Raw genomic sequence first — 19,606 nt, 5'->3', positions numbered from 1 at the left:
CCAAGACGATTTTGTTTGCAGTTTTTCTCAATTTTGGTCGTCGTCCGCAAATGGAAAATCTTTTTTTAAATTTTTTTTCATTACGTCTTGATAGAACCTTTCAAATAGAAGGGGTTAAAAAATTACCCACTCTTCGTTTTGGGGTAGATCACACTGTATATCCTCCCCAAGACGATTTTTGTGCAGTTTTTCTCAAATTTGGCTGTTGTCCGCAAATGGAAAATCTTTTTAAAAATTTTTTTTCATTACCTCTTGATAGTATCTTTTGAATAGAAGGGGTTAAAAAAGTCAACCCCTCTTCGTTTTGGGGTAGAACACACCTTATATTCTCCCTAAGACGATTTTTTGTGCAGTTTTTCTCAATTTTGGCTGTCGTCCGCAAATGGAAAATCTTTTTTTTAATTTTTTTTCATTATCTCTTGATAGTCCCTTTCAAATAGGGGGGAGGGGGGTAAAAAAGTCACCCACTCTTCGTTTTGGGGTAGAACACACGGTATATCCTTGCAGTTATGAGTTTTCTGGGTTTTTATTGCTGCAATCGCTTCGATAAATAGGGAAACCGTTTCTGGGCATTTTTTTTATTATACTGGGACATATGTGAGCTAAAAATTAAAAAAAAATTCGTCACATGACGTCAGAAACTTTAGTCCAATAGAAAGCTTGTTCCTGAATAAATTAACTCTTATTGTTTCCGATTTCGTTCTGTTACTTAGGGATTGTGTTTTTCATAGAAAAATTGAACTTTTTTAATGTTTAAAGTTTCTAAAAATTATTGTTGGAATATAAAATAACAATAATTGAACAAATGTATTTTTTGATAAAAAGTTATTTGAAAATGTGCATTGTATTTTTGTACATTACAGAAAACGCTCGCAAAAATGAAATTATTTTCTACATTTTTAACCAAAAAGAATAATCTACCACCAAATTGTTGAATTTTCAAGCCAAAACTGGACAGTTTTAATTTTCGACTTGAAAATATGAATTTTTAACCAACAATTTTATTTTTTAACCAACTACTTCAGTTTTCTACCAAAATCTGGAATATTCTCGACAAAGATTCGAGTTTTAAGGAAGCAGCTTAATTTTCATCCCGGAAACATGTATTTTCAACTTAAAACTTCATTTTAAACCAAATTATAGAATTTTCTACCGAAGTATTTAATCGTCAGGCCAGAATGGCGAACTGTTTGAAAAAAAAAGTTTAATATCCACATTGAAAATATGATATTTCAACAACAAAATTTGTTTTTAACCAAAGAAATGAATTTAAAATTATATTTTAAAATTTTTAACCAAAAACAATAATCTACAACCAAATTGTTGAATTTTCAAGCCAAAACTGGACAGTTAAATTTTCGACCTGAAAATATGAATTTCTAACCAAAAATTTTATTTTTTAACCAAATACTTGAGGTTACTACCAAAATCTTGAATATTCTAGACAAAGAATCGAATTTTAAGGAAGCAGCTTAATTTTCAATCCGACAAAAATATCACAAAGGTTAATTTTCTTTTAAAAAAATATGAATTTTCAACAAATTAATTCAATCCTTAACCAAATAGTAGAATTTTTTACCAAATGAGATGAATTATGAACCAAAAATGTAATTTACGTCTTTTTGCACAACATTTTGTATTACGCTGACATTTTTCCTTCAACTTTAGCTGATTAGATGTAGAATTTTCTTAGATTTTATGCTATTATGATGAAAAAATGCACGTCAATATTATAAAAACTAGTCACTTTAGCAATGGCTAAAAAAATGAGTGGGTAGATCATTTCCCCCGGTACTGAAAGAAGACACACGGACAAACTGTAAAAAGTTACTTTGATTTTCTTCACAATAATTTTGATCTTCCTCAGAAGCTGTATCGATGACTTCGAGTAAATAACCTTTGCGTCCTTTTCTTTGTTGCAAGCCTAAAAACTCTTTATCTTCAACGTTATCCATTTCTTCAAGAGCAGTATGATGCGAGATATCAAACAAATCATCAAGCTCTCCTTGGAACTCCAACTCTTTTGCTGTCAGTATTTCTACACGTCTATGCTTAGACTTGTTAATTGCTTTCCACTTTTTAGGTCTCAAATTTATTAGCTGAATGGTACTCGGTTTTTCTTGGAATAGTTGTTCGATTCCAAAACACCATGCACTTTTTAATAACACATATAGAACTTTCACGATCACATTTTTTAAAAGTTTTATGTTGATAAAAAAAAATTTCGAGCATTTATTTTTTTGATGGCAGTTTACGTTTACGCAATTCTGCTAATGGGTATCCTATCAACCATGCATAGTCGCGCGTATTGGCCATGATTTTTAAGATTACTATAACTTTTTTAAAGAATTCTAAATTCAATACATCCACAATTTTGACTTTTCGTTAATTTTAAGCGCGCGTTCTGCAATACTGCATTACTGCATCCTTCGGAGATTTAGAATTTACTGATTGAAAATGCAAGCGGGTAAGATGGGTGATTTTGACATTGGACAGTTCCTAGGAAAATGATGTGACGGGGTATGACGCTGTTGTACAATGCTGGGATTCTAAGCTAACGAGGAATAAAATAGTTTTCACTAATGATAATACTCTATGTATTTACACCTCACTATTTGTAATGAATTCAGCTATAGTTAAATTGACTTAACTTATTATTAATTGTTTAACTAAATTCAACCATTCGTTCCTCTGTAACTCATTACAACTTTTCAAAGTTTTCAGTAATAATTCCTAATTTAAAATCTAGTATTTTCTACCAAACATTTCATGAATTACTATAAAATTCATGATTAAATTCAATTCAACAATTAATAATTAGTTCATTACATTAAATTTACATAAATTAATTTTATTGTAACAAGGAAAATATAAAAAATTATAAACTTATATTATTATTACAGTTTATTCCACTATTCTTATAAATATATTACTTATTTCTTCAGAATTTTGAATCTTGAAAAAAATCGGAATAAAATCTAAATTTCTAAGAAATCTAAAGGCGTGAAGGTAGAACAGGTGAAAAATATACAAAGGTGGAAGTCTGGGTCTCAGTACCTGAGTCCAAAGTGAGTGGTTTACTGCTCAGCCCATTAACCAGTAAACCCCTGAGAGTAACAAAGGTGCAAATGCCGAGTCGGCTTGCACATTGACGAGTTTATGAACTCTGATGAATTTTGTTAGCTAAAATCACAAAAAAAATTTTGAGTGCCATGCGCTCGCTCAATTATTATTTTAAAATTCTGAAAAAAATACACAATAGTTTATTCACTACGAAGAGTCAGTTTCTAGTATTAGATGGTAAAAATTCGAAAATAGGTTATTTTGGATATATTGGATATATTTACAAAAGCAGTAGATGAGGCTGCTGAAACATTCGGACATAACTTTAGTGTTAGGGGTGAGCAAAATGCATCAAATCTTATCTATCTCCAGTTTCATTTTTGCATATCAGGAAGGTGTCATTTCCACCTTAACATACCGGCGCCACATTTTGAGCCCAGACATTCCCAATGATAGCTGCAGGGCGTGCCATGCACACCCCGAGCATTTAGCTCACATACTATCTAGTTATCCAACTCCTGCGGGAACGACTTACATCTAAAAGCACAATGTGGCACTGAGAGTACTTTAATACCACATCTGTCACTCTTACGGCAATAACCTTAATATCGCTCCTCTAAATGCTCCTAGGGAAATAGAATCCATTGTAGAGCATGAGAAGTGCCGGATATACTGCAACTTTATATTCATGACAATTGTTTCTGTTGCACGCTCGGAGCCTGAAAAAGTTCTCCTTGACTTCAAGAAGCGAACCATGTTCGTTTTTGAATTTTCGGCACCAGCTGACAAGAGCACCATAGCCAAGAAGAATGAAAGGAAAGAGAGGTATAGAGACCTCATAAAGGAATTTCGACGATTCTACCCGGAATATTTTGTTAAACTGATCGTTCTTATCATTAGCGCTTTTGTAGGTGCTAAGCTTTCATTGGCTAATAGCCTGAAAAGCATTCCTGCATGTCAACAATATCCTAAAACACTCGCAGGAAAAATACAGAAGGCGGTCGTCCTTGGGTCGCTCCATGTTCTCAGGGTGCACGAGACTTTTGCCGGATCGTCGTATTGATTCCGTCACAGACTGTAAACACCTATCTCACGGTCGTGAGACGTAGTTATGGTTGAAATTTTTAACGCGATTTCGCTGGGACCCGGTTCTGTTTTTTCAGATTAGCACCCGCTCCCGGCGAAATCCTGTGGTTGTCCTTATGACAAACTATTACTATATATATTAATTTCTATGCTTAAATGGGTTTAAATAGACTGCGTAAAACGTATTAGAACGCGGAAAAATATTCTCTGTTCTTGTCTGGAGTACCTACAATTGAATTTATTTTCTAAGAAACTAAAATTCATTTTTTTTTCTTCTAAAATTGACATCATAATAATATGCAAAATTGCGATAAATTTGATTCTAAAGCAGAGCCAACTTTTCTAACTTTGTTACAGTTTTACAACCATTATGGAAAATAAAAAATATTTCAGAATTTATATAAATTCTATAACTTTTTGCAAAATTAGTTTAGTTTTCGACTTAGGAATCAAAATGCGAATACTTGGATTTACGATACAAATTTGAAGTAGAAATTTAGTATTATTCTAAAGTGCAGGAAGATTCCTGAAATAAATGAATAAGTGAATAAGTAATAAGTGAAAATCAGAACTGCAATTCCTGTTTAAAACCTCTATTACCTATTAATTCTTAAATAAGTACTTTTGTATCGAATACGATACAAACAAGAGCAACTAAGATAAGGCAATTACTTCGTGGTGTCTTTAAGGTTATAAATAACTCGAATACTTACCCTGTGGGCACAACAGTTTAGAACGTAATTGGAACGTCCTGAAAACGTTTCTTAGATGTACAATTCAAAAGACGTCATTTGAACGTTTTAAAAACTATCCTAAGTCAGACCAAATGATGTTCTAAAAACGTTTTATGTTCGAAATACGTCTTTAAAACGTCTATGGAACATTGTATAATTATGGAACGTTATATGGACTGACACAGGACATTTTTAACCCGTTCTAAAGATGTTCTTTAACGCTTGTGCTCACTGGATATTGTCATTACTTATACAGAAAATTTTCATTTTCGATGCGTTTACTTACAGGCATCGGTCTTAAAATAGGCCCATTAAAATATACATTTTTAGACAACCTTCGTACAAGAAAAGTTGAATAAAAGAAGTATAAAATCTATTAACTCAATTTCAACCGAGGAAATCGTAATTTGACACGTCTTCAAATTGTTGGTTCTGCGGATTTCCAGGCTCCATTGGTCTTGCATTCATTTGCCCTCTGGGGCCGACCATTTGTTGCTGCATTCCAAGAACTTGTCTATATTGCGGTTGCTGCTGAAACAATAGACACAAATTTGACTGTTCTTCCATTGTTCCGTCAACTGACGCAGCCAGTAATACTTAAGGAGTAAACGGCCAAAAATTAAGAAAACATAATAATAATTTAATCTTACTAATTTTTGATCAGTAAATTGTAAATAACGAGGTAAGAGACATAATGGAAATTTTACAGGCTAGCAAAATAACATTCTACAAAATCGAATTCACAATTAAAAAGGAAGATCGATGCCTACATTCAATATGAATCTATTTTCTGAGTCTTAACTAACTTTAGCCGAAAAATCCGTGTAATTAGTTCATATTCATTTGATAAACAACAATTTTAAGCTGTTATTTTTTAAATTCTCATCAGAGAAGGCATTAGATTTGTGTAAAATTTGACCCCCCCCCCCCCCCCAGTTTTTTTTCAAATGTCCACGTTTTGACACCCTCTTAAAGCTGAAAACCAGATTTTTACGAATGTATCTGTTTGTCTGTATGTATGTCTGTATTTCTGTGTGTATGTCTGTCTGTGAGCACGATCACTTTTCAAAAAATTAATCTATCAGATTGACATTTAGTACACTCTTTTAGTATCCTAAACTAAAGGTCAAGTTCGTTAGCCAGCCGTTTTGGATAAAAATTTAAAAAGGGAGCGCATTTTGAATATTTTTGAGACCCCTTTTTTCAAAATTCAAAAATCCTCTGTACGAATATGCATGGTATTAAAAAAGTCGAACAATTTATCCTAATGAATTTTGTCGATAAAAAAAATGTACAGAAGTTATAGTCGTTTCCAAATTCCAAGAAACAAACGAAAATGAACATTTTAGGCAAAATAACGCACGATATGAAAAAGCCAAGAGAAAAAAAATGTTGATTTTTGAATGCCCTATATGATTATCATAACAGCCTTAAGAATTTCCTTAATAAATCGAAAACTAAAATTTTGACAGCATAGCAAAAAATGGAAAAACCAAAAATGAATTTTTTCATTCAACAGTTTCACAGTATTTCAAATATTGGCAAATATATAAATGCATTTTCATAATTTAAAAAAATGTTATATTCATAAAAAGTACCTTGTTTCAATTGCTTATACTGCAATATTAAACAATGATATGAAGATAAAATAAAATGTAGGAAGATAAAATGTAGGCCTTTTCCTCAACTTTCGAATAAAGTATACTAAAATCCACTTGAATTATTTATTTAATAATATAAATCAACCATTTTTAAACAAATCGACTTTTCCAAGTTGAACCTGTTTTTTAAAATTTTTATTTTAGAGAGTGGACCGAACGTTTTTCTTGATCTGGTAAAAAATTGGGAGTGGGTAGTCAAATACTTTCGTAGCTATGAATTTGGGAATAGCGGCTCGCTCGTCCTGGGACTCGACTGCCTACGCGATAAGTAAAACACAACCATCCACTTGCAAAATCGTATATTTTAATGTTGTTAATTAAAGATATTTTTAATTTATTGCTATTAAAAAATGCATTGCTTCGAGATCATTTGACTATCCACTCCCAAATTTTTACCAGATCAACAAAAACTTTTAGTCCACTCATTAAAATAAAAAACAATTGAAATGTGAAGGAATATGGAAATGAGACCATAGGAACTCCCATCTAACACAACGCTGCTGAAATTTGGTGACCCTTCTCAGCATAAAACACTAACCAGCTATGACTCTCGGTTGAAAATACCCCCCCCCCCCCCCCCCCCCCATTAATCGAAGTTTCGTGGGACTGTTTTTGTAACTAGACTCTCCACCCTAGATGCTTTGAGATACTATTTTATTCAATTATTAGAAGATGAAACAATAGGGCACCACAACTGCGATGTAAAACACGATGCGGTAGAAAATTCAATTGACAAAGTCTGAGTCACTGAGGATAGGGACATAACTTTTAAGTTTAAAACGGCAAGGCTGCTCAGTAGACCGTATGTGTAAAGTTTAAATCATAAAAATAACATTGGAAATAAGCAAATTCAGTTTATGGAAAAACGAAAAGTTGCAATAAAATGTTTAATATCAACATTTTATTTTAAAAGTACGCTTTTTTAAGCGAGACAATGAAACTACGTCTATTTTAATACCAATGCATGCTATGAATTATACTAATATCCATTTATGGGAATGATATACAATTTCAGAGATAAACTCGAGAGCGAAGCATGAATATGTAATGAGAATGTGTTCTTTAAAGCCGATGGAGCTTTAACAAAATAGAATTCACAATCACCAAATTACTGTTGTTGATGCTTAGACCTTTAGTTTTAAAAAGTTTGTGCACAAAGACCGAGCGCGTAGCGCGCGATAAATTCATTATCAAGCACGAAGCGCGAGTTAAATATATGATCAATCTCGAAGCGCGGGAACGAACAGTCGCGCCCTAGGCGTGCTCAAACTTGCTAGCCGCGCGAGATGAGAATGTACCCGCGAACCAGGCACATTTTTTATTTTTAATATCATGCCAGCATCATTAAATTACAACCTGAGATTAACCGGTGAGTAACAAAATGTTTCAACAACTTCTGCTATGAGATAATGTTTTTTAACACGAAAACCTCTACAGATTATAGTTCTCATTTCGGAACAAAATTGCATGATATCTTTTTACTCAGCTTTCAAGAAAAAAGAATTATATTATATTAAAAATCTAGAATTAAAAAAAAATAAGAATAAAAGTTATTCTTTGAAAAAAGCGCTCTCACGGTTTTTTAATCGTATATCAAAAGTATCCGAACATCATCCAAGGAGAAAATTCTGGATAAACAGTCAAGTAATATCATTTTCAGTAACCTTATGCTCGGTCTTTGTATGTTCCTTACATTTGTGCGCAGATTTTTTAAAACTAAAGATCAAAAAATCGTCAACAGTAATTTGGTGATAGTGAGTTCGTTTTTGTTAAAGCTCGTTCAGCTTTAACGAATACGTTCTCATTACTCATCTCGTGCTTCGCACTCGAATTTGTATCTCAACTTGTATGGTTTTTCAAAAACTGAATTTGCTCATTGGCAATTTTATTTTTACGATTTAAACGTAGCACATACGGTCTACACATCGGCCTTCCCTTTTTTTAACTTCTAAATTAAATCCCTACCTCAGTGACCAACGAACTTCAATTAATGAGGGTTTGTGGCCGATTAGTTTCAACCAAGAGTCGTAGCTGGTTAGTGTTTTATGCTGAGAATTTCAGCCAACCTTCAGCAGCGTTGTGTTAGATGGGAGTCCATATGATCTCATTTTCACATTCCAGGCCTACAGTGGGAAAAAATTACATTTTTGGCTCCAAATAACGCACATTAGCTAAAGATGTCCCAATATTATATATTAAACAACCAAATTTGTTATAAACAAATTATTTGTTAAAAAATGTTTTCTACGATTTTCCATAATTATACGTTTTTTCTAGTTATATTGCAACAAATTTGAATGGAAGCAATATAATATATAAAAAAATTTCTCTAAAGATTATAATTCTTTATATTATAAACAAATTTAATGAAAAAATGCAGAATAATAATAAATAATAATGATAAATAATAAATGCAGAATAATTAGGCATTTTTCGAAAGAAACATTCGTTTTTTTACGTAAATTTTTATAAATTAGGAACTTTAAGATAATTTTAGTAAAATTCATAATTTGTTGATTAATCGTATGATTTTTCGAAAACAAATTTAACAAACAAATACATTATTCGGGCATTTGTCGGAAGAAAAATTCAAGTTTTTTTAATGCCAGTCTTTTCAGTTGGGAACTTTATTAGAATTTCAGCAAGATTTATAATAAGATGATAAATTTTATGATTTCTTTAAACAAATTTGATCAACAAATGCATTAATCAGGCATTTGTCTACAGAAAAAATCGTTTTCTTCTATGACAACTTTTTTAATTAGGATAACGAAAAAAAAATTGCATCGAAAGATGACCGAGAATAATGCATTTGTTTATTAAATTTGTTTTTAAAAATCATAAAATTTATCAACTCATCATCTCTGATGAGAATGTGAAAATTCATTAATTTGTGGATAGTTCTGTTTTTTGTTTTCATCGTGAAAAATAGTATTAAAAGCATGAAACAACTGAATTTTTTAAAAATCCACACACAAGATGAAACAGAAATTAAAGAACAAAAGTTGTGATGACAATGTGCTCACCCAGTTTATGGATTTTTTTTTTTTTACTGTTAAGGAGGTTTTTCACGATTAAAACAAAAACTACGCATTCTTCAAAAATTGATTTATAAGACACTTGTAGAACGTTTTAAAATGCACAAACAGGAACATAATCAGAATTTAGTCACCATATTTGAAAGGCTTAAACAGACTGAACTCTGACTGCAGCCCGATAAATGTGAGTACTTGAGACCCGAACTTGAGTACTTGGGACATGTTATCAACAAAGATGGAGTTAAACCTAATCCCAAAAAACTCGACTTTGTCACGAATTTCAAGAGACCCAGTAACGCCACAGAAGTAAAATCCTTTTTAGGACTTGCCGGTTATTAGCGGAAGTTCAATAAAGATTTTTCCAGCAAGGCAAAACTCCTAACGGAACTAACAAACAGCAAAGTAAACTTTATTTGAACGCAAGACTGTGAAAAAGCCTTCCAGATGCTTCAAATAAGGTCCTAGGTGCGTTTTTGTCACAAGACGGAAACCCAGTCTGTTACATCTCAAGGGTACTTAATAAGGTTGAAGAAAATTACAGTACTACTGAAAAACAGCTCTTAGCCATCGTATGGGCAATAAACCGCCTGAGACAGTACTTTTCTGGGCGCAAGTTTAAAATTACAACAGATCATCGGGCCCAGACTTGGTTCTTTAACGTTAAAGATCCTTCCTCGAAACTACTCAAGTAGAGACATAAGCTCGAAGATTATTTCTATGTGATTGAGTACTGCAAAGGGAAGGATAATAAAGCAGCAGATGCTTTGTCCAGAGTGCTACCAATTCGCAATGAAGAACTTGCAAAAGCAAAGAGCCCAACCGCGGAAGTGACAGCCGCACCAAACGCTAAAACAACCGATGAAAGTTTAAGCAAAAGTGAAGCTATAGACCTATCTATAGAACCAAATAGTCCTGCAGGTTCACACGTCAGCATTGAAACACCAATTATGAATGCCGTTGATGAAGAACTGAACATCTTACTCCACGAGAGATATATAAAGCAGCAAAATAATAAAACAGAAAATAATACCATTATAAAACCAAACGCTGAAGGTAAATTACGGGTAAAACTTTGTAAAACTCAAAGAGTACCACCACTATTGTCGCAAGAAGATTACATTCTCCTAAATCCCTTCGACGAGATTACGTGGCTAACGTTTGCACGCAATAGATCCTCTCGTAACTCCTATCGAAGAAGTGAAATAGAAAATAACAATACACTTCCCGGAAGTGAAAGACTCGAAAAATGTCAAATATGTCAAAGACAAAAATTAATACGCGTTAGACCAAAGGCAGAGGCAATAATACCCGATACGCCTTTTGGAGCCCAATGAAAAGATAGCCTTGGCTATTTTTGGCCCGTTACCCATCACGCAAAAACACTACCAGTACATTTTATCATTACAGGGCCAGTTGATAAATACCTAATGCTCATACCTCTGAAAGAGACTGAACTCCTGGATCATTATATTTACATATTCGCTTCGCCAAAACACATACTTACTGACCAGGGTATTAATTTTCTCTCGGAACTAATCATGAATTTTGTAAACCTCTTTGAAATCAAGCATATAAAAACGAGTACCTTTCACCCACAAAGTAACGGCAGTTTAGAAAGAGCGCATGCAGTAGTAAAAGGTATGATCAAAACTGCAATGGAAGAAAATCAAAATGACTAGGACAAGAATTTAAAGTTAATTACTATGGGTTATAACACGTCAGTACATGAGAGGACAGGATTTACACAGTTTGAATTAACGTTTGGACGTAAGGCTAACATCCCTTCAATGTTAGCAACTACCACTAGTTTAAAATACTCGGAGTTAGTCTCGCTATGGAGAGAACGGCACGAAAAATACATCAGTAAAGCTAAACGAAAAATCGAGAAGCAAAAACAAAAATACAAGGAGATTCAAGAGAAACATATAGTTATCTCCCAAACAATATTCGATATCGAAGATATTGTCCTAACTTTTAATAATCGAAAAACATCAAAGCTAAATGCAGCTTGGTTAGGCCCTTGTACAATAATCGAAATTGGAAACAGCAATAATTATACAATACTACTAGACAATGAAAGAGTGCACGTTCACACCAAGCAATTAAAATCATTTTACTACTGATTTGTAGATTGATGATAATGCTGCTGCTCATCCTATCTGTTTTCGGAAAGGTAATATTTACACCACTCAACAATACCACCGTTTACGCAGAAGATATTGGTCATGCTAAACTATAAAATACAATCTGGCATTTAGTCGTTTCTGTCGATCCCTCGCAAATTGAGCAACGCTTCACCGACCTCTATAACGCCTATCAAAATGCGAATCAGATGTGTCACGCCTGTATTGAACAGTTTCAACTAAAGATACTGAAAATTAAAACCGATCGTTTGGGCGTTAATAAAAGGATCTTGAACCAGCTCTTAAAAAGTCGCCGCAACAAAGAGAACTTTTCAGTTTTGTAGCTAGCATCTCTAAAACTCTCTTTGGTACCTTAGAAGAAAAAGAATTGGAGCATATTAATAACGAATAAGATCAACTTTGCACAGATAATAAAGTACTCGCCCCAAACATATCCAATCAGACAAAAATTATTTAAACAATTCTAAACTCAACTTCCCATGTCGTTCAGGTACTCAGTGAGTACAGTAAAGCAAACGTAGAACGTTTAAATGAAATGATTAACCAAACATAACACTCAAAGTATAATTATAAATAACCAAATAACCATTTGCACATTATCATTGCAAGAGCTGAGCGCGGATATACACCTTCTAATCGATTCAATAAATGATGGGAAGCATGGTATCATACATCCCCAGATATTGGCTTCAGGGACGTTTCTAAGTGATTTACATGATTTTGAACAACACAACAACGTAAAATATCAATTACCACTTAAAGAAGAGAATTTCCAGAATATTTTAGATATTTTTCAAGTCAGTATAAGTATATTAAGCAAACCCTTATTGTACTGGATTAAACTTCCCCAACTTGAAAACGAAACTTACCAAGTCCACTATATGATCCCTATTCCAAAAAAGTCCAGAGTAAATTCTTAGCAGTAATTCCCGAACATCGTTTAGGATCAACGAAATTGTTTTTATACAGTTAAAACAAAAGAATTTGTATGTTGTTATTCCCGAGAAACAAACAACTCTACATGTACTTTGCGAAACATCTGACGAGCATGTTGATTTAGTATCATCGCCAAAAATAGCTAGTACCGAAAGTTGTATTCTTAGCACCGAAGGTACAATCATGGAATTTAGTCCCTTAAAGAGCGAATACAGGGAAATAAGGTATACCAAAGAAACTATACTACTGTACGACAAAAACGATTTCGACTTTTTAAAAGAGAAACTCATACCTCTCCAAAAATATGTAAAATCTGACAATATTAGTGAAGCCAGTCAAACCCTACACGATATAGAAAATGCTTTAACTAAAATAAAAAATGCGCGTCGAACCAAAAATTGGATCGAAAGGATTATGCGATGTCTTCGCGTACCTAGGTTACGCCTGCATTGCGTTACTTATACAGTTTGTTTTTACAAATGCGGCATCCTAAAAATAATTAGAGGTTGCCTACCAAAAAATTACATACAAATGATTTGCGTAAATAATAATGTCACCATGTCAAATGTAGCTCAAGCTGTAACTTATACAACAGCAATCCTAGATTCCGCTGAGATTGAACCTTTAACTAAAATAAGCGCGCGAGAGGTTAAGCTACGCACTCGTCCAAAAAAGTAATGTTTTTCGGGGTAAAAACGATCTCCAAAGGGGGTGTAAGACGTGCCGTTGCCTCACTGCCTTTACAATATGTTAGATGGGCTTCGTTCTACTACTACTACCCTTCAACTAGCCCTTAGGCGAGCCCTCTGCATGTAACGCCTTGGCTCGGGGCGTCAGTTCTACTCCGACCGTGTCTTATAAAAAAAGTGCTAAAACTCTATTCCGTGTGTTTAGTTCTAAGGAGCCCAAACTCCCGAAATATTATAATAAATTAATATTAATCAAGTGATTGTTATAGGTGGAAGGTCATAATTGATTGTGTTTTAATAGAGAAATTCCATTGTGAAACTCCACGCCTTCACACCATTCATTGATAGAAAAAGAGTTACCCCAGCTCTACTGCATTAAGGCAAGTTCGAGGGATCTATTGATATTATCGATGTAAACATTCCTAGCGATTAAGTTACAGCGATCGTACCGAATTCGAGTAGAGATATTTTTTTTTAACATATATAGGCTATTTTTTAAAGAATAAGTTCAATGTATTGTGTTGCTTTGTAAATTTACAAGAACTATTAATTACACAGGCCAACAAAGAAAATGAACTAGAGGGGCGACATACCTTGTCCGAAGTATTTTGACGCGCTAAACTCGAATCCGAGCTCAGAATTGATCCATCACCTAAGCGTTCCGAAATATCCTAACCTAAATGTGCAAAAAAAACACGACTTTTCGCTACGTGTGGATTAACTACGAATATGTGTTTCAAGTATATTTTGGCTTACTGAAACCGAATCTAGTCTCATAAATGCTCGCTCACCTATGGTTCGCGACATATCCTAACCTAAACGTACTAAAAACACTGCTTTTCGTTGACTTTGAGGTTACGTCACATCTCGAACAGAATTTTTTTCCAACCCTTTTCCAGACCGAAGAAACTGAGCAAAGTCAACACTATACTCTGCAAGAATGGCCCGACGTATCTTAAAATTCGAATTTGCTATCAGTTTAAAAAAATTCGTTTGTTTAAACAATATGTTTGTACAATTTTTTTCTAAACTGAGTTTTGTTGACAATCCAGTAAAAAAATCGGATTCTACGGTAGAAAATACATCTGGAATAGTAAATTTAACTTCCAAATTAAACTTACCTTCTTGAAAATTTATTTACCTTCTATTAAAATAAAATTTACCTTCTTAGAAAATTAAATACCTTCTTAAAAATCAAATCTCAAGGTACAGAAAAGCCTCAAACTCCAGGAAGGTTGACCCAAGAACACAATAACCTACAAGCTTCAAACCACAGGAAGGTTAACCCAAGAACACAATAACCCCACAGCCTCAAACCCCAGGAAGGTTAACCCAAAAACACAATAACCTACAAGCCTTAAACCTCAAGCACCTGTAGTCAATTGTGCTTTTTGGTTCAGCTTTGTGGAGTTAAGCCATTAATTGTTCGGAATAATTTTTCCTTTGGTTATCTATGTCAGGGGATGTTTTGAATGAGTCCTCAAGTTAACCGACGTATAGATTGCGTTTGATCAATACGTCGGTGAAATTTGATCCAAAGACTGAGTTACTATTCATTTTTTACTTCAATTTTTCGGAGTACGTTCTCTTTTTCCGCTGAATGATCGTTTGAGTGATCGACGTTTATGCTCAGCTGTTATATCATTTCTTTGTAGTGATCAGCAATAGTCAGCCATCATATTCTCATCCCACCTACCTTGATAAAGTCTCTCTTTCTGTTTGAAGTCCTGATGGAAACGTTCACCCATTTCTTCACTGAACGCTCCAACATTTACAGGAAAATGTTCCAAATGAGAAAATAAAAAATGCAGTTTCAAACTCAGAAGACACCCTAATTCCTTGAAATTTTCTAACATTATAGATATGATGGTTTGATATTGCTGATCTTTATGATTTCCCCAAAAAATTTCCACTACACTCTTGAAACATGTCCAAGCATTTTTTTCAACAGGAGCCATTGTTTTTACGAAGTTGTCATCCTTCATTAACTTCCGAATATCGGGCCTTACAAATACACCCTCTTTTATTTCAGCGTCAGTTAACTTAGGAAATTTTGAGTGCAGATATTTGTAACAGTCACCTTCTTTTTCTATAGCTTTTGTGAATTGCTTCATCAAGCCTAGCTTGATATGTAGAGGTGGTAATAAAATATGGTTAGTGTTTGGCCATTCCTTTCGTTCCCAATGTTGCTGTCGAGCACGACTATCTCATAAGCAGACGAAACAGGGATTTTCGTATTTGCAGATTGTAACCCTACCAAGATATTGTTCATTTTAAAGTCCCCACAAATCACTCATTTGTGACTCTTGTAATCTATCCTATCAAGGAGGAATCAGAAGCTTTCATAGGATTCTCCTAATATAGTAGAGTGGCCTATAGGTACCGATGCATACTGATTTCTGTTATGCAGAAGTACTGCTTTCAGGCTTGTTAAAGAAAAGTCTGTAAAAGGTCGCCAGTTTTCTGGCTTGTATTCGTCTTTTATATCATAAAGAAAGTAATAAGGCCTTTTATATCGTTACAATAAACAAGGTTATTTTCACTGCTGAAATATCTCCGAAATTTTTCATCTCTTTCTGTATACAGTAATTTTGTTCCACGAAGTAGGAGTTTTCTTTCTTTCAATCGTGAAGCGAGAATTTCTGCTGATTCTTTAAAGAGACTCATGTCACGAATCAGATCATCCAAGGCACTTTGATCGAATAGTTGAGGTTCTTCAGATTCAAGTAAAAATTCATTATCTTTCTTTGCATCACTATTATCTTCCTCAATATCTACTGGTTCGAGTACGAGATCCTGACGTACGATTTTTTCAACTTTTCTTATCTCGCCATATTAAGCAGGTATGACGCTCGTCACTTTTGAATAAAAGATCAATAATTTGTTATTATGATTAAAACCTTTCACATCACATTTGCAGAAATTTTGCTTTTGGCTGGATAACAACTTCTTTTTTAATAGTTTCCCACCTTATTAAGAGACAGCGACAATCCTTACATATAATTTTAGGGACTCATGATTTCTCAAGATTTTTCATAGGTGTATCATAACATTTATCGAATAGATTTTTTATGTTGTCATTAATTTTTATGCAGGATCGAGATACCTCAAACTTACCGCAGATGTAACAAAAGTAATCTTTCTTCTCTTTTCAAGAAATTCTAGACATTTTGATTGAATATCCGTTAGCTCGCCGCTCAAACATTATCTCTAACAAGGACAGTTATCGTCGCACAGAAATCAACCTTACACACTATTTTCCATATAAATTAGTAATAGAAATATGATAAATTAATAAAATAGCAATCAACAATTAAAATCTGCATTTATCCTACGTCAAAATTTTTTTCGCCAATTCAATTTTTTTCTTATCCTAATGACTTATTCGTTAGCCCGCCGCTCAAACACGATCTCTAACACAGTTACGTCGTAAGGGATTGTCCATATATTACGTAAGACGTTTTTCTGTTGTTTGAATAAAGACGAAAATAATATTTTTATCAAGTTGAAAAGGACACAGCGATATAAACAAAAGAAAAATGTCTTACGTAATATATGGACGATCCCTAACACAGCTCTGAGAAAATTAAATTTCTCTCGAATTTCCATGCGTTGACTCGCAGGCGAAATTTTGCTAGAAAGTAGGATAGAGAGGGGCGAAGAATCCAAAGGGACGTGCGTGAGCCGTGGGACCGAAGTTGGCGTCACAAAAAGTAGGGAGCAGTCAGTCGTTCACCAGCATTGGCGACCTTACTCCTTACAACTGTGATATAACACTCCAGATACTTAACCCTTTGAGGGGAACATTTTTCTGCAGTGATAGTAATTTTAAGATGACTATAAGGGTTATTGGTATCGCTGATTACGAATCTAGTATCAGATTTTCGTAATTCAAAATGGCGGGTCCAATATGGCAGACCAATTTTCGACTTTGATAAGGTCTGCGAAATTATGTACGTAGGAGTTTTCGAGGTCGCTGATTATGAAAATGATATCAGATATTCATAATTCTCTCTCTCTCTCTCTCTCTCATCTTTCATTTTAATATATAAGATTTTATGCAAGCAAGAACTAGAAATAAAGATAGAAATTAACATTTGAATATAGATAAAAGAATGTTTCTAGGGGTATTAATTGCAATTTTCAATTTCAAAACTTCCAAAAAGAAGAAATTTTGAAAGTAACTTAAATTACAGGATTTTTTATTGCAAATGATCAAAACCAAAAACTCTTGAATTTTAAAATAATGAGAATTGAACGATATGTAGTGTGCAAGAATTACAATCGACAACTGCCTAATCTTGAAGATATTTAAACCGAAATCCTTATATTTTATTTATTTTAAAGATGAGTCAAAGTTATCAATTCTAAAAATTCCAAACTTAAGAAATTTCAAATAAAAATTATGAAAATTATAGAGTTTTTAATTTTGAAACTAAAAAATTACCTTATTTGTAATTCTAAACTCTCAACATTAAAAACTCTTTATTTTAAAAGATTGACCATTTAAATTTTAAAAAAATACAAATCAATCTCTTGAATTTTGAAGAATCATAAATTAAAATTGTTAACTTTTGATGATTTCGGAAATCAAAAGTCAAGTTTTCAATGCTAACTGTATTAAAAAGAAGAAAAATTGATATTAAATCATCAAAATTAAAGATTTTTAATTGAGAGTTTAAAAAATTAAGAATTCATACATTTCAATAGATTTGTGACTCAATGATCAAATTACCAAAATTCAAGTTTTGAATTTCAAAATTAAAGATTTTTCGAATGTTAAAAATGAAAATTATAAAAATGTTTTTACTTTCAGTAGGACGAATCGAAGAAAAAAACAATGTGTATGAATTCAAAACGCTTTAGGACTGTAAGCATCCCTTTTCGGCCCCTTGCAACGGGTATATAAACTTTCAAATGAGTCGATTAATATCATGCGGATGTACAGAGTCAAAAGAGAATAAAAAATATTATCTCTGAATTAATGAAAAATTTGCGAATGTTACTTATGTCTGAAGGCTCTACAAATTATTAAACACTTAATCAGCAAAGCAGAACTTCCTTTTTCGCAAGCATTATTTAAACATGAAAAAGTTTTTCTATGCGATCAAAAAATTATTTTTAATTTATACAGCTTTAATGTTTTACCTTTTAAGTGCCTTGTCCATTAATCTATTCATTTCAAATTTTATACACGTTATAAGGAACCCAACAGGAAACCGTTAAATTCTAAGGCATTCGTAAGTTATCAAATTTATTCTCATTGATCCAGCCTAATTTTCAGTCATAAGCATATTTGTTCGAAAATGAATAGTTTTTGGGAAAAATGGGAGGAACCAATTTCTTTTTTGTTATTTCGACTCCAGTTTTCAACCATGTATCTGAAGTTCTAAACGTCCAAATGACCGAAATATTTTGCGACATTTTTATTTTACTAATAAATATTGTTACAACTGGAATTTAAATTATGCTTTATAATTCTTTTTTGATAATAAATTATAACCAATATAAATTAACAAACATTTAAGCACTTTTCCTGGTTTTACATTTTTCAACCCAAGTTAATTTGAGCACACTTTCGAAACTCGCATATTTCATTTCTTATTTTAACTCAAACTGAAAGAAAAGCACTTGGACACAACAGGGTACACATAATCCGCTTATCGGCAGCTCTGCGATAATTTTTCAACTAGATTGGATTATCTTTTGCCAAAAAATTCAATCTTAGCACACGAAGTGCCACTCGAGAAACTGGTCGAACTAGCGACGGACGGTGCTCCGTCAATGACGGGAAAAATGACAAGATTCACTGGACACTGTTTAGGTGACCCAGACTTTCCACGTTTTTTATCTTTCCATTGCATAATACACCAAGAAGTATCATGCGGAAAACATTAAATATAAAAACCGTGTTCGAAGTAGTGAAAAAAGTGATGAATTCAATTCGCGCGAGTGCATTACAGCACCCACTGTTTAAGCTTTTGCTTGAGAATGTTTCAGCCGAATTGGCGGATTTATTGCTACTTAACGAAGTAAGGTAGTTGAGCGCTGGTGAAGTTGTATGTAGATTTTTTAAACTTCTTCCAGAAATAATAGCCTTTCTAGAATCTCGCGACGAACACTGCGACGAATTGTATGATTCAGCATGATCTTACAAGGAAACTATCCCAGGTGTCCCTCACCGATTTTGATGAAACTGCAATATGTTGTAATGCATCGAAAAATAAGAGACACGTATTTTTTTTTATCGGCCAT

General features: G+C 33.3%; 1 protein-coding gene across 4 annotated transcripts in view; it reads right to left on the bottom strand.

The window, feature by feature from the left end:
- Window positions 1-5,127: 5,127 nt before the first annotated feature.
- LOC117172874 (mediator of RNA polymerase II transcription subunit 25) overlaps window positions 5,128-19,606 on the bottom strand; it is a 56,807-nt gene continuing 42,328 nt past the window's right edge. For 3 of the 4 annotated variants that reach the window (XM_033361147.1, XM_033361146.1, XM_033361150.1), the window contains one exon: window positions 5,128-5,414. In XM_033361147.1, the coding sequence (XP_033217038.1) occupies window positions 5,271-5,414 (144 nt within the window). In that variant the 3' untranslated portion in view covers window positions 5,128-5,270. The remainder of the gene's footprint in view (window positions 5,415-19,606) is intronic. The other variant, XM_033361148.1, reaches the window with a different exon arrangement.

Source organism: Belonocnema kinseyi, chromosome 5 (assembly GCF_010883055.1).
Source record: "Belonocnema kinseyi isolate 2016_QV_RU_SX_M_011 chromosome 5, B_treatae_v1, whole genome shotgun sequence".
In the NCBI taxonomy this organism is placed as follows: domain Eukaryota; kingdom Metazoa; phylum Arthropoda; class Insecta; order Hymenoptera; family Cynipidae; genus Belonocnema; species Belonocnema kinseyi.
Note: the sequence above shows the minus strand (reverse complement) of the source record. Positions and strands in the feature narration are given on the sequence as shown.